An 18,060-nucleotide genomic window follows, 5' to 3' on the forward strand; every position below is an offset into this window, starting at 1 on the left:
CAGGTTTTTTTAAGCCTTATGCAGTTGAAGATCTGATTTTTCACATCAGGGTATTCCCACTGATTTAAGCGGAATTATTCTTGAACCCTGAAGTGTTAATTTAATGCTGTCTTCATCAGGTGACTGTCGTGGCTGTCTGCCTCGTGGGCCAAAGAATTCTAAAGGAGATTCCCTTACATGCCTGTGTTCACCTACCAGACCCTCATCATTAAGTGTGACAATTACAGGGCTCTACCATGAGATCTGTGGAGGCAAATCTAGAAGGAGTACTTAATATTATCATTAATTCTGCTTATACTTGTTTTAAAGGGACCTTGTCTTTGGATTGGGGGAAGGTGATGGGCATCTATTGGTGGCCATTCCATGTTTTTCTGTGCTCAGAGTAGACTTCAGCGGACCAGCCACAAAAGTTTTGTGATTAAAAACAATGACCCTGCCTAAATCGTAAAGGAACATAATGATGTGCAGAACCATCATCAAGTTACTAATGAGACCAAAGAACTTGCAAACAAGCCCAAAGCTATTGACACTAGAAAATACAAAGCTCTGAGGTAAGGGAAGGTGCAAAGTGTGTTTATGAGCACAGAGCTGAAAGCCAAGCAAACAGAAGTCAGGGCACTTGTTGTCTCCTAGTGTTTATTGTTCCCATGTTTGCCATGATGAAAGCTCCTTCTCTAGGTTGGGGGGGAAGAGAGGAGGAAACTAAGATAGCTTCTGCAACCTTTCATTTAAATAGACACTGTATACGTTTTTCAGTCTTTTTCATCATATTCTCTTCTCTTTTCCTTTTTCTACTCATTCCCAGATATTATTTTTTTTTTTATCAATTCTGTGCTCCTGAGCAGTATGGGTATGTCCCTGGAATAGCTTTTACTTCCTTGTTCACAGCTGGCTGTTTAAGAATATACTTCTGAAGCACATGCAGTCATGCAGGATGTTGATTTAAGAAAAGAAAAGAAAAAGAAACAGGAGAAGCTGATTACCTTGATAGCAGCAGTACAGCAAGACAATTACAAAAATTCCTTCAAATGACTTTCTATGAAACTGCAAGAGAGAATCTGGAGAGATGGCAGAGGATCTTTCTGTAGGGATTCTTGAGTTATTGGGTCAAAAATCTTCTTTGTTTCAAGGAGATACGAGCAGGTTGGTGGCTGGGGAGGTGGAAGAGTTTACTTAAGTGCAGTAAGGGCTAGCAAAATAAAAACGTCTGCAAGTTACTACCTTTTTTTTTGTTTGTTTTGGCTGATACTTTGTGTCTGACAGTGTTTGACTTTCAGAGAACTAAATTGGAGTTGAGGACAACTGAGGTGCCCAGGACACTTGGCTGTCCACCAGTACGTCAGGGTTAGTATCTGCTGAAATACTTCCAGAGTAGAGCTGAAGATGCCATGTTACAGAAGAAGCTATCTAAAGCAGCTTTAATTGGGAAATTAAAGTAAAAGTAGAGTGGGCTTGCACAGTATTTAATTTTTACCAAGTGTTGAAGGGACCAGCATGAGCAGATGAACAGTATTCTGCACAGGAGTGCACACGCTGGGTAAGGAACAAATGCTGATGTAACTCAGTCACGATTTAGAAAACCTTTTTCCCTCTTCACATCCCAGGTTAGCAGCCGTTGTCTAAGAAAAAACAAGTTTCAGTCCCATCCTCCTTTTTACACCTGCCTCTTTGGGACTGGTCCCAGCTCTCATAGCTCTGCATTTTGGGTAGCAGCTGCCTGCTCCAAATTAAATAGTGGCCTTCCTTGCCTCTGTCCAGATGTATCTTCTTTAGAGTTGTGTTTCCCCTTTGTGGGACCCCACTGAAGTGTTTCTTCACTGAGAGTGAGTTGGACCTGGACCTCAGTAGGAAGGTAGTTTCTCACTACAGCAGCTCTGGATGTGCAAGATTATCCTGGGATACAGAGAATTTTATGGACTTAGCTTAGAGCTGGTTTGCATGGGATGGAAACTGGGGGGCTGTACTGCTGTGTGACTTGAAATTTGGATTTTACAGAGCTAACTTCAGATGGTACTTTCTCCTTGATGGCTGAGGAAATTCAGTACTAACTTTTAAATCCAGCAAAGAGGGTGGGTTTCTCTCGTGAGCGTTTCTTTGCAGCTTTCTCTTCTCGCACGTATGGTTTAGCAGAAAAATAGGATTTTTACCAAATGCCGAGCCTGTAAAGGGCAGTCTAGGCAGCAGGCTTCCCGTTGTTTTGAAGTCAGACTTCAGACTTGAGTGTCGTGATTGGTGCGGACGCTGCACAGTTGTTCCTGCAGGATCGCAATGACTGGGAAGTGCAGGAGCTCACACTGGTTTTCTGTCAGCTGATACACGGTCGCTGCAGGCATGCTGTTCAGGGACGCTTCCGTTGCTTTGATCTTGGCTTTGTTGGTATTTTATATGTAGAAGTCACGTTTTGTTGACAAACACAGACCTGATGTACTGCTATGGTAGGTTTTCTTGATGGAAAAGAAGGGTATTTCAGCAGTGACAAACACTGCACTGATGGGAGAATTTAAAACGACTTAAAGCAAGACTCTGTTTTGGGATTAGGAGAAATCAATGCCTAGAATAAATTACTACCAGGAATCAGCATTTTTAAAGGAAAGTCACTGTGCAATGTTAACTGAAAAGGATGGGTTTTCCTGTCCTTCCTTTCTCTCCCAGTGTCCTTGGGAAATGCTGTTACGTATCACTGATCCAAGTACTGCTGAGTCCGGCAAAGCCAGCTGATTCAAGTTGTTGACTTTATTACTTCTGAGGTTTAGATGAGTTTTTAAAACACTCTATCCTTCACTGTCAAATAATATGAGATCTGTTGCTATGCTTGGAATAAAATACATACAAACTACTTCTGTTCTTAACCTCTCATAGACCCAGAAGGATGCTTAAGCCAATGTCTTAACAGTAGTAATTCCTGTTAACAATTTAGCTATTATTGTACGTACCCCACCCTTTCTTTTTTATATTCCTTTTTATATTCTGAGGTATTTGCATATAAAAATTAAACCGCTTGGAATCTCATTTACCAAAATCATTCAACGGAAAATTCCCAGACCGTATCATCCGTGAGATTGCACTGTTTATTTAATGGATTATAGGCATGTTTTAAAGCATCACGTAGCGTGCTTGTTATATAACTTATATTGTGTGGTTTTTAAATGTTAAATAAGAAAAAGTTTAGAGCAGTGTTACAGAAAATATGGGATGAAAAATAGAGTCCCTGTTCTTAATGGGTTGTGGGTTGTTTTCAAAACAGAACAGATCAGGGATAGATAAAACAGGGTTTCTAATGCAAATGAGAATAGGGCAATATGAGAATTTAATTTTCATTTTTAATAGGCTACCTGAAATAGATAGAAGGCAGCATCTCTGATACTGATCTCCCTTTTTATTTGTGGGGTTTGCTTTGATTACTAAACAGGAAAATATGTCATGTTACCGTCGTGCAATACCATTGACTTCATAGAGAAGTTATCACTGCACAAACACAATGATTTTTGTTTAGTTCATTTAAATCTTTTCCTTATCTTTTCATTTTCAGACTGTAGTCCGGGCGTGGTAGAGTCAGGTCTAATTTTGTTATGTTACCTCCACCCATTTAAGGAAATTCTTTGCCTTCAGCATCAGCTATATTGTTTCCGGCAAAGTGGTGGCAGCTTACGAAGCATTTGTCAAGGTTTTAAATGCTCAGCATAGGCGAAATTAGCACAGGTAAAGTGTTGAGTTGCATCAGCTCACGAAAGGATGGAAGTTTACAAATGAAAACTTAATTTGATCCACAATGATTGTCTTGTTGAAAGAGCAGGATTCCAGTGAGGCTTAGGAAGTTCAAAAATGAATAAAAATATAAACACCCATGTTTGAAAATATAAAATTATTTCTAGGGAGTGATGATTCACGTGAGACTAGTGTAAATTAGTTGGCGAAAACCCACGTGGCTTTACAAGTGTGGTTCTAATCGTGGGGTTTTTAGCTTAGTACTGTAAGGTCCAGTTTTTGGTGCCTGGTGGTTTCAGATCACTAAATGAGAGGTTTAATTTGAACACCTGAGTTTAAACTGTAAAAATAGCATGCAGAGCTTCAGCACGGCTTAGCAGTTTCTGTGCAAGATGAACGTGAGTAGAAGAACAGGAATATTTCAGAAATAAATGACATAAAAGTGAAGACTCACCTCAGTGGTTTTGCATGACTCTGGTCTGTGTTATGCATGGGTCAGATAGTTTCCATTTTTTCTTGGGGATTTGAGAAGGTGTGAATCTTTTAAAATAAAAAATACATAGTAGTTTAGCTTGTTCTCCACCTTCTCCCAGAAATTGAAATGGTAATTTTTAAATGGAGTGGCTGAGACTTGGAAATGTTCTAGTTGAAGAGACCTTGAAGTAAGTTGCATGAATGAACACAGAACGTTCAACACCGAATCTTTTCTACATCACGCACTATCATCTTAGAGTAAGAACATCTCGAAGGCAACCAAATATACTAACAAGATCTAAAAGAGTTTTATTTACATCTTTGCTTTTGAGAAAATCTTTATAGAATGTAGAAGGATTACAGCCATCCAAGTCCCTAAAATGTTTAATAGAATCTCTTGAATGAAAAAGAAAAACCTCCTCAAAATGATGATCTGAACTTGGACTGAAATTTTGTTCCTAGGAAAATTATGTTATGCTTGAAACTTCATGTTGAAATCAGAAAAATGTTCTCATCCCGTGTCCCGTCCTCCCCTCAATATGTCATTTTATTGGTTTCAATTAATGTAAAGGATTTCTTAGAAAAATACACTTTAATTTAATAGTGTATCCATTTCCCTTGTTAACAGTTTCAGTTCTTCTCAGCCCTGATTTCAGCTGTTGTTGGCTAAAGCTTGTACTCAGGTGGGAAAGTAGTTTTGTACCTTTAATATGACAATTCCACTGTAAAGAAATTAATTCTTTAAAAATGTTGACTTTTTTCTATCCTTGGAAATTGTAATTCTGTGGTACTTACCTTCATATTATCTTAGTTCTGATGTCAGATATGTTTTTTTTAAAAAAATCTTGATTTTCTTTTGAGGTTGAAGAAAAGACAGGTTTTTCAGTCTGATTGTAATACAGTAAGTGATTTAGCAGTCTTTTGAGATTCAGAAAGAGAACAAAAGCCATTGTAGTGGAATAATGTGTGTTGGGTTTTTTGAAATTTTTCCTCTTTTTTTTAAGTTTCTCCTTCAAGTGGTGTGATCAGAAATCGAAAAAAAAAAAAAAACCAAAACAAAACCTTTTTATTTCAAACCTAAATTGTGATGTTCAGTGTTTGGGTCAGAGCGTTTCTAAGTAAATGAGATACCGATTATAAAATCTCACATGAACGTTAATTTATATCGTATAGTTCATCAAGTTAAATCTTTTGTTTTGATAGTAGCATATCCAGCTTGATATAATAATTACCATTTTATAGAATGAATAGATAACATTATCATTTAAAGCAATTTGTAACCAACCAGTTCTCTGATTCTGTACCTGATGGCATGTCACGTTTTCTGTGCAACGCTGAGGTTTTTAGCATGTGTTGGAGCTGCACACTAACCGTGGGTTTACTTGGCTGACAAATATGCCTGTGTTATATTGCGCTGACTTTAATAACTTCAATCCTGGCAGCTCTCATCGGTATTTAAGAACTTCATCATATTGAAACCGCTTTTAATTAATGAAAGGAGAAAGGCTGTAAAGGACTTTTCACATGCTGACAGATTTGTATGCTTCGTAATGTTTTGCTACACTTTTCTTTGATGTTCTTTCTTCTGTATCTCTATATCGCACTGCAGGGGTGTTCTGGCTCAAAACCTTCAGAGCTGTGGTCGTTGCAAGAGGACTGGGGAAAATGGAAGTTAATATTTATACATCTTCTTATATTCCTAGAACTACAGAACGCAGCTGCAGATGAATGAAGTCCTAATGCTGAGTAGATAATAGGTGCAGAGAATAAACACGTGTTGAGATGGGCTTCATCTCACCCAGCTTTATACGACCACCGTGTAGACGTGTATGTCTAAGCTAATTGTCTGGGCGCTATTTACGGTCAGTGAAGAGGAATAGGCACTTAGCATGCTGTGTTTCATCTGACCTATTTTAGCCATCTATCTTAGAGGGAGATGAATCACACCTCAAAACTACCAACACTGACTCTAAAGAGGACGCAGAGTGACAAACTCCAACGTACATGTCTGCGCTGTCGAAGTCTTGAGTTAAATGACATAAACCCCTCCTGCTGGGTTTAACATAAAAAGAACATATGGGCTTGATATGAAGGCAGGGGGAGCTCTGAAATACTCATTTATAGCACACTGGAATGAAAAAAAATCACAGCTGCTTTGCAAACTGAGTATTTGTAATTGCTTTGCCAAGTTTAAACTATTTATTTACATTTATTAGCAGAGTTGCACTCCAAGCCCGGTGTTTGATCTGCAAAGCTTTAGGAACAGATACGCTCGATCATAAATGCCTACAAGTTCTGTTTTAGGGGAGTTTTAGGATTGCCATAGTCGTGCAGCAATTCTCCTGAGAGCACAGCCAGCCCTGGCAATTTTATACATCATTTGTATTCTCTGAAAGTGCAAGACAGACCTGCTATTGGGACTGTGTGTATTTGATGTGAAAATAAATGCCCTTGAAATTGGATGGTAACTTTGGCACTCCTATAACTCTGATACTGAAGGTTTATCCCTTTAGTGTTGTAAAATCACAGAAAGTGTTAAAATCCTGGGGGTAGCCTAGGACTGTGCCTTATGAACTAAAGGTGCGTTGCAAGATGAATTCCAGTAAAGCTGTGCCTATATCGAGACAGGCAAGGACTGAAGCTGCGTGTGTGTATTGCTGTAGGGGTTTTTTTATGGATTTGTGGTTGGGGATTTCCTGACGTTTTTATCAATTGAACATCCTAGCTGTAAGCTCTATTACACAACGCTCTTCATAAGATTTTTTTTTTATTTTTTTTTTTTAAACGATGCTTAACAGAGTATTTGATAGAGCTGACATCACTTGTGAGAGCCTGAAGTTAACCTATAGCTCTTTCCCAGCCATACAGTGAGTCTTCCTTCCCTTAACAGAGCCTTCCCGTGGCTGGGGGCCTCAAGTAGCTGCCCTGGCTGCTGACCCCGTGAGACCAGCCTTTGATCCGGGGAGCTGGCAGCATGGCTGAGTGAGCTGCTGCATTGTGGTGGCGTGAAAGAAATTCCCGTGTTTGCTGCTGGTTTGGCATGGCGGCCTATCTGTTTGTTTTCTGGTGGCTGGAGTTTTTGCACTAGCGAGTTTGAGGCAGGTTTAATGTCTTAAGTTTGAAAAAAAAAAAAAAAAAAAAAAAAAAAAAAAAAAAAAAAAAAAAAAAAAAAAAAAAAGAGCCTGTGCTAGGGAGTGGTTTACACTTGCTAGGTGGAGGATGAAGAAAATAGCGTAGTCTAAAGTGGATTTTGGTTATAAAATCTTGGAGACAAGAATTCCGGTTGCACAATTGTATTCTTTTTCTCACGGCATCTTTCACTGAGGATGTCTTTATGTTAAGTTTTAATTTCATCTGGTGGTTGCTGTAGCTGTGTGCCGATGGTGGATGAAACTTTCTTTTGCAGGAGGAAAATCTCTTCTGTTAGTCCTAAGTTCTGAATGATTTGTGTCTGATTTAGGGGTGTCTCTTAGCCTCGTCTTAAATGTTAGGCTTGATTTGACTGGGGCAGAAACTACTACTTAAGGCTTCCACAGTTCCACCCCTTTTTTCCCCACTGACTTTTCAAAATTATTTCAATAATCAAATGTGATTTTATATAGAAATGCATTTTTGAATCTGTTGAAATCCAGTATACGCTGTTTCAATGAAGGTGCTGTTTAAACGGCTATCTGTGAAATTTGGTGTATTTATATATATATATATATATATATATATATATTCAAATATACCCAGAGTTGAATTTTTAAGTGAAACAGCCAAGTTGTACATTAATACAGAACTTGCATTAAACACGTGTAACCTGGGCCATGCGATGTGATTTTACAGTTCTGGTGACAACAGGGCTTTTGACTTTGAACTTTGATGTCATCCTCCAGTAACTACTAAGTTCATGATCATTTTTCTAACGCATTTGGTATTTCTGTGCACAGAAGAGATATGTTGTGCTTAAATGAAGTGACAGCTGTTGATCAGCAGTTTTTAAGAAGCAAATAGCTGGGTATCTGAAGCGTGTGTATGTTGAGTGTCTTGATAATGTCATTTGGAGCGTGGTGCAGTAACTTGAGGAGTGCTCTGCCTGGTAGAAGCCCCATATCCTTTCAGTTAAGGCTCTAGAAGTCCCTTTCTTGACATAAATGACATCTCCCTGAGCGTATTCCCTTATCCAAACCTGACCTCACTGTTCTGCTATGGCCGTATTACACAACTGGATGGAATCATGTCACAGAACGTGATGTTGTTACGGTGCTCTGTGGTGCCATCTAATGGAAATAAAGCACTGTCATCCCTCCTTGTCAGAAATGAAAGACATCCACCTGTCACTATCCAGGCGAATCATTACAAGTAAATATATTTAAAAAAAAAAAAAAAAGCATGAGCATCTTCCAAATATAAACACGAGTACAAATAAATCATACAGAAAATACATGCTGTTTTTCTTAATTTTCTTAAATTCTTTCCCTCATACAGGCTCTTGATGGAAATGTATATGATCACCTTAAGGATTATTTAATGGCATTCAGCAGGACTGAACTAGAGTCATGCCAAGCTGTACAAAACACATTCCAGTTTTTACTGGAGACTTCCAGCAGGGTAAGTTTTTACTGAATGATCCTTTGTAACTGTATACTTACAGCATATATAAGTTCCCAGGCTTAAGATTTGCTTCCAAAATAGTGACAAAACCGAAGGGTTATTATTTTTGGTTACCCCTGAGTGGTATTAAGTTAAAAGAAACTAGACAGTTTTCTTGGGGAGACTTTTTCCTATTGCCACCCAGATTGCGTTCTCAGGAGTGCATTTACACAGTACAAGATCTTTAGAGAACAACGATCAAGAGATGTTCAGTTGTACTCACTCTGCATGTTTGGAAGCGAAATTGCAGCCGAGAGTTCTGCACTGTGTAGTCTGGAACCACATTAGTCATCCATCACAGCAGAGCCCTGTGAAACTATTTGGATCATTTCTTAATAATTGACTGTCAGCTTAAAACCCAAATATTACGATGTTTTCTCCCTTAAATTCAGAATGGCAAATACAGAAACCAGATTAGAATCTTGTCATAGACGTGGCTTGTTTGCTTTGTCGAGCCGCCAGAATCAGAAATACTTGATCTCTTCCAGGATAATTTTGATACTTAAATAATTCATCTGCTGGGCTAAAAAAAAAAAAAAAAAAAAAAAAATTGCCATTGAGCTCAAACAAGCTGCTTTGGTGCAGTCACAATATTCCTTTATACATTTACCTTAACCACCCGCACCGAAACAGAGCTCATTTATGCAGGAACTCATGTAGAAAAAACATATTTAACACGTTCCTTATTCACTTGCAAGCATGCTAACTCAAACCTTATTAGATATAAAGTGAGTGGATTAAAAAGTGGCTTCACACTAGCTTGTCTTTGAATTTCCTTGGCAGCAACTGTAAAGATAATGAAAATACCATTTTATCTTCCGTTGGAAAAGAACTTTCAGTCATTTACCTTGGTGTATATCATGCAGGTCGGCTTAAAATATCTTCCCTCCAAATGCTTTTTTTTTGAATCTTTTAACTAAATTTATATATATTTATATATAATGGTTATATATAATGTTTACATATTCATAATTAATTTCTTGGTACTATATTAAATTCTTTGTGTTCAGAATACTCGGAGACCTGCCTGGCTGGGACTTCAACTAATTAAACTGTCATTTCCAAACAGCTCATTTGTGTAGGACTGCCTTGGTCGTGTATTTGTGTGCGCTGAGCTTGTGATAGCTTGTGTTAGCAAGCCTCTGTGTGGCCAGAAGCCTGCAGGTTCTGGCTTATTTTACATGGTAACAACGTCATGCTGTATGTTTGAGGAAAATAGTTGTGTTTCGGCTTTACTAAGTTAGTCCGATGCCTGGAGAGCCAACAGAACTGTAAATACAGCTGTCAGGTCTGAACAGGATTTTTACAACTGGTTTATAGCTCAGTGGCACCAATTTTCTTCTCTCCTTGCAGTTCAAGAATGCAGAGAAGAAAAATCTGTATTACATTGCTACTGAAAGTGTGCGTCTTGCTCTTAATTACTGAACTTATTAATCGGTGGATTATTCCACAGACATAAGCTTTGCTCATCTCTTTTTTTTTTTAAAACTTTCCGCATTCCCTGCAGGTCCACGTTGCAGAAAACAGCTCAAAAAGGCAAAGTGAAGCTGGAGTAGAAAGTCTATGTCAAAAGCCATGCATGTGTTTCAAAAGTAGCTTGAGATTTAAACACGTAACAAATTTGTTAGCAATTTAGTAATTTGGAATAAACACCAGCCTGCCATCAAAGCAAAGATTTTAAATATTTGTTGGGCTTCTTCGGTACTTTGCCTGTTCTTGGTTTGTTTTATGTTCAAGATCAGAAGTTTGCCAAGCTACGTTGAGAAAAGACACCTTAGATCATTGTTAGAAATGCTTTTGGTTTTCCATCTGAACTGTATTTCTGTTTCCAGGATGGAATTAAATTACATCTGCTTCCCAGAAGCGCCTGCTTACCTCTTGAATGTCAGAGAGCCAGAGGTGGCTGCTTCGGCTGGGCAGGGCAGTGTTGTACTCAGCTGCTTAGGAGACTGTCAGTCATCTAAAGCTCATCCAGACTGAGGGAAACAGCTCAAAAACAAATATTCCATATAAAATTAAGATTGTTCACCGTTTGAGGGAAACATCTCAAAACCAAGTTTTCCGCGTAAAATGAAAGTTTTTTTCGCAGTTTATCGTAGCATCATTTGTTGCAGCTTTGGAGGTTTTATTCCTGCTAGGTTGTATGGCATTCCTCTGGCCTGTCCAGGAAATGCCCTGACAATCAGCATATGAAAATGCAATTTAACTTCTTTTTCACTTGAATGATCTTATTCAAGACTTGTTCTTCTTGCGCTTCTCTTTTGGAAAAAATCTGATTTTCTTTGGAACATTTTCTGAAATTCCATTTGCTGTTTTGAATAACATTTCTGTGATGTTTCTGGTAAGAAGCTTCACCAACCTAGGGCAAATAATTATGTTTTTACACATCTCTGTGCTTTCTTTCTGCATATGGTATATATTTAACATTTGATTTCAAGTCTGTTTTAAGATGTCAGTTGACGTTGACTTCAAAAAGAAACTGTGTAAGAACATTGACTGAATTTCTGAATAACAGGAAGTCTATTTGGAAAAGTTGCTGCTTAATCCTGAGAATACTCGGTGGCTGAGGAATCTTTTTATTTTATTTCTAACAATTGTCAAATATACTGTGCAGAATGCTCCAGGGTTGCTGGACTTACACACTGTCTCAACTTTCATGTTATGATAACAGTTGTTCTCATTTATAACTAAGTGTTGCTGCTTTGGGGGAAAATTTCTTATGAGTGCTGTTGTAAAGATGGTTTTTCCTCTCTGAAGAACTGAGTTGCTTTTGAGTTGAGTTGCTTTCGCTTTTGAGTTAGAGGTCTACTGTTGAAAGTGTGTTGTGTTAAAGTAACTGTGTAGGTTTCCATGTCCTCAGTAACTCCGCTTTGGGGGTTTTTCTAATCGAAGTTGGTTTGAAATAGTTACGTACATTTGACATGGCTCAGAGTTGGGTGCTGTGGTCAGTGTTCACGGATATCTAAAGGACTGTGTGAAGACTGGAGCAGCTTAACAGAAATTATCTCAGTGCCATGATCAGTGCTGAGCATCATCTGAAGCTGCAGATGATTCCTCCTTTATTATTTTCCAAATTTCTATTTATGGGAGTTCCCAATATAAACTCCCTGTATGCCTTCTCTGTATGTTTTCCTATGCGTTTGAATGTGTTTACATTCAACTGCTCAAATTGGTGCAGTAATCATGTACTTTACTGTTTTAAATGAGTGCGTTATTATTGGCCCTGGAGGACTATTTACTTTCTTTAACTGAAGATTAATTTTTTACAGTTCAGTATTTCAGTAACACAAGCATCAACATTTTGATGCATTAGAGAACATGTTGTATTTACCATTGTACGTACAATGTAATCAGAATTCTCGGTCACATACAATGCTGCTGCTATTTCTGGATAAATACCAGCTTTATTATACACTTCTGTACATTTATACCCTCAGTTTGTAGTAGATTTTTATAATTCCATGCTGCTATTTACGCATTTTCATCAATTGAAGCAGTGAATACTCTCTAAGAGTTCTTCAACCAGTGGTAGCATTTTTTCATATTGCAATCACTGAGTTTTTCTTCATAAATATGTGTAAATTGTGACATAAGAGATTTGTTTAGGGATATATGTCATGCTGTCTGAAATGTATCATTAAACACATTTAGTAGCTGAAGTAGTTTTGGTGTACCAAAATACAAGCTTTGAGAGTTTTCTCTGAAAGCCATTTAATAAAAAGAGATGAATTTTGCCACTGATTTTGTATGCGTTATTCCAAATAGTCTTTTCAGCTCCCACAAGTAATAATTTGTGTAAAAATAAGACATTTCAGCTTAAGAAAGAACTGTGCCCAAGAGAAAAATATTTCTGGTAGCGACACCACATACTGTATACTCGATAGTTGGCTTTTTTTCCCCCATTTTGCCTTAGTGATATTTTTCCTAGGTTCATGGCAGACATATTTTAGGTCTTTGTCATCCAGTGTGTGTCCTGCCAGTCACTTCTGAACAACCGTGGGTGGTACTGCCCAGAATCAGCTCCTCTCTTTCCTTTTGTTGCATTCAAGATTCTGCTGCAGATTTGATCTCCCTTTGAAACAGTGTCCGCGTTTTGCGATATAGGATGGTTTTAAGTTTACAAAATAGCAAATCTGAATGGCTTTTTTATTATTATTATTTTCTCAGGTGGTGCGGGATTACAATCTACAGCTGTTTTTACAGGAGAACTCTGTGTTTCACAAACCACAGCCTTTCCAGTTCCAACCAAGTGACAGTGACACTGTAAGAACCCTGCTGAATTCCTTGATTCGTTTGTTCTCGCTCTATTTTTAAGAATGTTGTTATAAATGGGTAAGAGAATAGCATTCACTGGTATCCCAGTCTGGTTTAACCTCGTGCTATATTTTTGGAAAAGAAAGGGAAAGTGGCCTGATTCCACCAGCTCTGCTTGCAGTAGGTGGGTAATCGTAACAAAAGCATCAAACAGGCTCAGCGCCATCCACAGAAGAGCTGAATTTTATTTTTTTTTTTTTCCTTTCTTCCCAGATTGTGACTAAAGCAGTCCTGTGTTTCTCTGCTTTCAGCATAATTCTTACTACATTTTGTTAGCTTTTCATCATGCCAGTGAGGTTCTGGTAATACTCACTAATGCTGGGTTGTGTGATGCTATGCCAAATAAAGTATCTGTATGCCTCTAAACTACTTGAGGAATACCTATAGATACCTATAAGAAGTTGTTTGATTTAAAAAGAGTACTGTTAAAACACTGCATTTCGAACTAATCCCAGAAAATATTCTTTTGGTGTGTGTTGCTTCCAAAGCAATCTTTGATGATATTAAAATTGAGTAAATCATGGTATGTAAATACATTTCCAACTAGCACTTCAATAGGAATTGTTGATGTCCTACCGACGTTATTTTAAGAAATAACAGTTTAAAATAAGTCTAGATCTTTAAAAAAGTTAACCTTGTGCAGTTTTTTTTATTGCTTGAATTCATAAGTAAACTGACTTGGACAGAAATGTCTTGATTTCCAGTTCAGGTGATTAAATTCAAGAACCGTGTTAATAGATACGCAAGAGTGATTTTTCCAGACGTGCTAACATCTGTAACACAGTTTCCTTTGTCTTTCCATTTTAACAAACTGTGATTTTGATTTTTCTTCCAGCTCACTTTCTGTAGAGTCAGTTATTTCCTTAAAATTTTAGGTTGATCTTAATACTTTGAGCAGAATCTTTCTAACTGTCTTTGCCCTGCCTTTCTAACCTTTGCTGCTGTGTGTTTCCATCCTTGTGCAATCTCTGCGTCTAGAGTTTTAATGCAGTTCAGCTGGTGGATATTGAGCCCTCACCTGTCAGTGCTATGAGAATGACTATAGCAGAGGTATATTGTTGTATTTACAATCAGCCTTTGGCATTTGTGTCCTTATCGCTATGCATGTGAACTTGGGATGCTGAATTTACACTCTTGGAGAGGTGGCAACAGAATGCATAATATATATCTAGAATGAAAAAAAAAAAAAAAAAGAAAAAAAAAAAAGAGCAGCTTTTTCTGCAGTAAGACTTAAGGAAAAAGCAATTTAACTGTGTTATTTGTGGGGATCAGCTTCACACTTATCTTTTGCACTTGCACAGCGTTTGTAATTGATATTCTAATCTTTTGGGGGCATGAATTAAAATTTCACAGCTCAAGATAGTGATGTGTATAATTGGTTACTTCTCTAATGTGGATGGGGAAGCTTGTGTAACAACTGGAGGCTATTAGTATGCACTGATGAAATGCAGTCCTATTACTAATTTAATTTTGTTCTTTTTCCAGAGGGCTATCCCCATGTAAAATGGAACTGTAATTCACTCTTATTAAACTCTTCAACATTAAAAATTACATGATTCTTTGACATGGCACTTGTGTGGTCTGACACTGTACGTGTGCTCTGCCTGTACTGCTCAACTTCAGGAGCTTTTCAGAAGGCAACGAATGGGTTGTTCGTGTCTAAAGCTGTCTCGGGACCTCAGATGCAGTGACTTCTTTACTTGCCTAACCCACATGGGCTGTAGAATTACTGCATTTCTTTTTTTTTTTTTTTTTTTTTTTTTTTTGAGCTTCTAGCTGCTTATGCTGTAGCCAGTTCTCGCAAAATAAATTATACAGGCTTCTTTATGATCCATATAATTATGCTCAGCTAACAGGGTCCTTACCTGGGCAATTGCAGGTTACACATTCACCATTTTTCATCAGTGAACACGAGAGAATGAGGCCTTTTGCTCAGGCTTTTGAGTTTGTCAGAAACTATGTTTTCTAATTAATCGAATTACATTTATTTGAAGAACCGTTATCAAGCATTCTTTTGCCACATACTCTCTTTGTAGATAATAATGCAGAGTTAATCCGTTGGCTTTTCGTTTTTGTGGGTTATGCATGATAATTTTCACACCAAAGACTTACACTGACAGAAATCTAAGTAGAGTGATTAATACATCTAATCAAATGTTTAATATTAACCTTTTCCAAGACCAAATCAGACTAAATATCCGATCCACTGTAACTGAGGTCAAAGTTTGGAGCATTTAAGTATTACTGGAATGGCATTTTGAGTATTGCAGGCAAGAATGTTGTCAGCAATCTGGATGTGGAACTCACCTACATGGGAAGCTGTGGATGCTGTTGTAAATTCTAGTTTTACGTGGTCCATCTTAAAATTTTGTTTTGAGGGGAGAGCTGTTGCCAAAGAGTAACGCAGAATGGATTGCCATGCCATCCTTGAGTCAGGTTCTAAACCCTCAGCTCAATTTCCTTTCAAAATACTCTCAATGTGCATAGTCAGAGCCTCCAAAAAAAGGCTGTCCTTAAGAAAGGTAGGTATGAAATGGTTTTCCATCAGTCTTTCAGGATTTTTTGTTTCCCCAACATTCCACTAACACTTGGCTGAAACATAGACTCTTGAGTGTCCGCAAAGAGAAGCCCACCACTCTCTTCCATTATCTAAAAAATTGTTCTGATCTTAACAGATTGTTTCACTGTCTCCATTAATTGTGACTGACATAAATTCATAATTTAAAAAAGGAAGTTTTTAACATTTTTTTAAAACCAACCATTTCCCCTTAAGGAAATGGTTTGTTTAAAAAGTATTGAGTAAGAAATCATTAATAAATACCCCAAAATGGATTGAGCCTTTACGAACAGCAAGATGGCAAAAAAATGAGAGTCTTTTGAAATACCTTTAACCTTACAAGAAAAACCAGTGAGCACAGTGGCCTTACAGAGGCTGTTGCTGTATTCAGTGTAGTGACAGTTTAATCATCAAACATCCTCCCACGAGGCAAGTGATATTTATTAAGTCCGCAGAAATCTTATCGCGTTGAAAACTTACTGTCCCCATGCTTCACAGATAAGCCCTAGCCATAAGTACAGGACAAAATATAAAGGAAATTAGCCAGCTTTTCTCTTGTTTCCTGTTTGGAAAAGATTCTTTTTCCTTGAACCGCATGTTATCATGTGAGAAAATGAGCCAGCCGACAAAAAGCATGTCCATAACGCGAGAGGAAAACGGCAACAAAAAGCTGACACTAAACTTTTGAGGTCTTTTTCCTGTTTTTTTTTTTATCTCCATGTCGCCTGTGACTATAGCTTCCCCTTATATTACTGATGCTGTCATTTTCTTTGAGCACGCAAGTAAAAAATACAGCCAAATCTGATTTGTGTGACAGCTTATCGACATGGGAAAAAAAAAGTATTTTTCTCAGTGTAATTCGCAGAAAAACATCATCTCGGAGCAGCGGAAAGTTTGGCAGTTTCACAAGTTTTGTGGATAGATTGTGGAAATAAGGATGAATTTCCCTTCACTGTCGCAGAAGAATATCTTGAATTTCTGAGCAGCTTCTATTAAGCTATAATACATAAGTTATAGAAGCTGTACTTACACAAAGGACATCACTCTTGCTTGTGGCAAGGCATGTGTTCTCAGTTCTGCAAGTGCTCAGGGGTTTGAAAGTAAACAGAAATTATAAATGGGAATCGGGACTCAGTCGAGGGCTCCACTTTGTGAGACTTTCTTTTATCAGGTTTCTGCATGCACGCAGAGGTATTTACACATTTCAGCGTTTACTACCGAATTTATTTAAATATTTAAAATGTATTTAAGACTTGTTTAGCATTAAATATGTTTAAATATCTTTAAATACCTTTGTTTTCCAAATAACATATTATTTTTTGTAGTTATTGAAAGTAAATATTTTTCCTTGATAGAAATATCCAAATCCAAAAAAAGCTCATGAAATATAAACTGCTAGTAAAAAATAATCCCTCACCTAAGTAAGCCCAACCTACCAAGTTCAGAGAATGCACTACTTTTTCTGTATTTAGTCTGTGCTCTTGATACCAGAACAAAGTGACTGGTTTTAACTATAACTTTTTTGAAGCTAAATATAAGAAGAAAAGTTGTGATTTAATGTTATCAATGTATAAAATACTAGGAACTATTGCTGAGGAGAAATACAGCCATTCGGGTAAAGAAACGTTCAGGAGATGCAAGTGGGAGCCTGGCAAAGCTGTACATCCCCTATATCTGCATGGCTGACGTGACTAAAACCCGTTTTACTTAATTCCTCCCACCCCAGTCATGGTTAAAATAAGGTCTGAGATATAATCCTCATATTTGAGGTTGATACTGAAAGTTTAATTTAAAGAAAAGGGAAAGTCCAACACCTTAGAGTTACTGTCTCTCTCATCTTGGGTTGCATGTTAACATCGTTTTGGATTTACTTGAAGTATAAGCTGAAATTGGCTCACTACCTAATTGATTTTTATTTTAATTTAGAGAGCACGCTGTTAGTATTCTTCTTTTTACAATTGGGAAACACTGTTTAAGCAAAGCTCTGAATAATTTCTAACAGTGAGACTGTTACAACAGAGAGCAGAAGTAATACTTGAAGTGGCCACTTAAGAAATAGATCTTTGTTTATATTGCATTTGAAATCAATTTCTCTGTGTCAGAATTGATTCAAAAGTTACTCTTTTTTTCCTTTGGTTACCTAATGAGAGCAATTTTTCTGTATTTCTAGTTCTAATAGAATGCACTATAGATTTTTGGAAAAGTTGGATGTGACTGCAGCTGCTGTGAGAGCTGTGGCGAATGAGAATAGTTATGAGGGTGAGAATTGGAGGCTCACTAATGAAAATACACTGCACTAATTTCAAAGTTAATTTCAGTGAGTAGATTTAAAACTTTTAAAAATAAACAAGATTAAAATTTAAAACAATTATTTG

The 18,060-nt window shown here is 37.4% G+C and overlaps 1 protein-coding gene across 1 annotated transcript in view; it reads left to right on the forward strand.

The window, feature by feature from the left end:
• Positions 1-18,060, forward strand: part of FCHSD2 (FCH and double SH3 domains 2) — a 162,281-nt gene that overhangs the window by 109,710 nt on the left and 34,511 nt on the right. Inside the window, exons 9-11 of the mRNA XM_026850442.1 lie at positions 8,650-8,772; positions 12,982-13,077; positions 14,107-14,178. Coding sequence (XP_026706243.1) covers positions 8,650-8,772; positions 12,982-13,077; positions 14,107-14,178 — 291 coding nt within the window. The remainder of the gene's footprint in view (positions 1-8,649; positions 8,773-12,981; positions 13,078-14,106; positions 14,179-18,060) is intronic.

Source organism: Athene cunicularia (assembly GCF_003259725.1).
Source record: "Athene cunicularia isolate RWA chromosome 1 unlocalized genomic scaffold, athCun1 chr1_part1, whole genome shotgun sequence".
Lineage (NCBI taxonomy): Eukaryota > Metazoa > Chordata > Aves > Strigiformes > Strigidae > Athene > Athene cunicularia.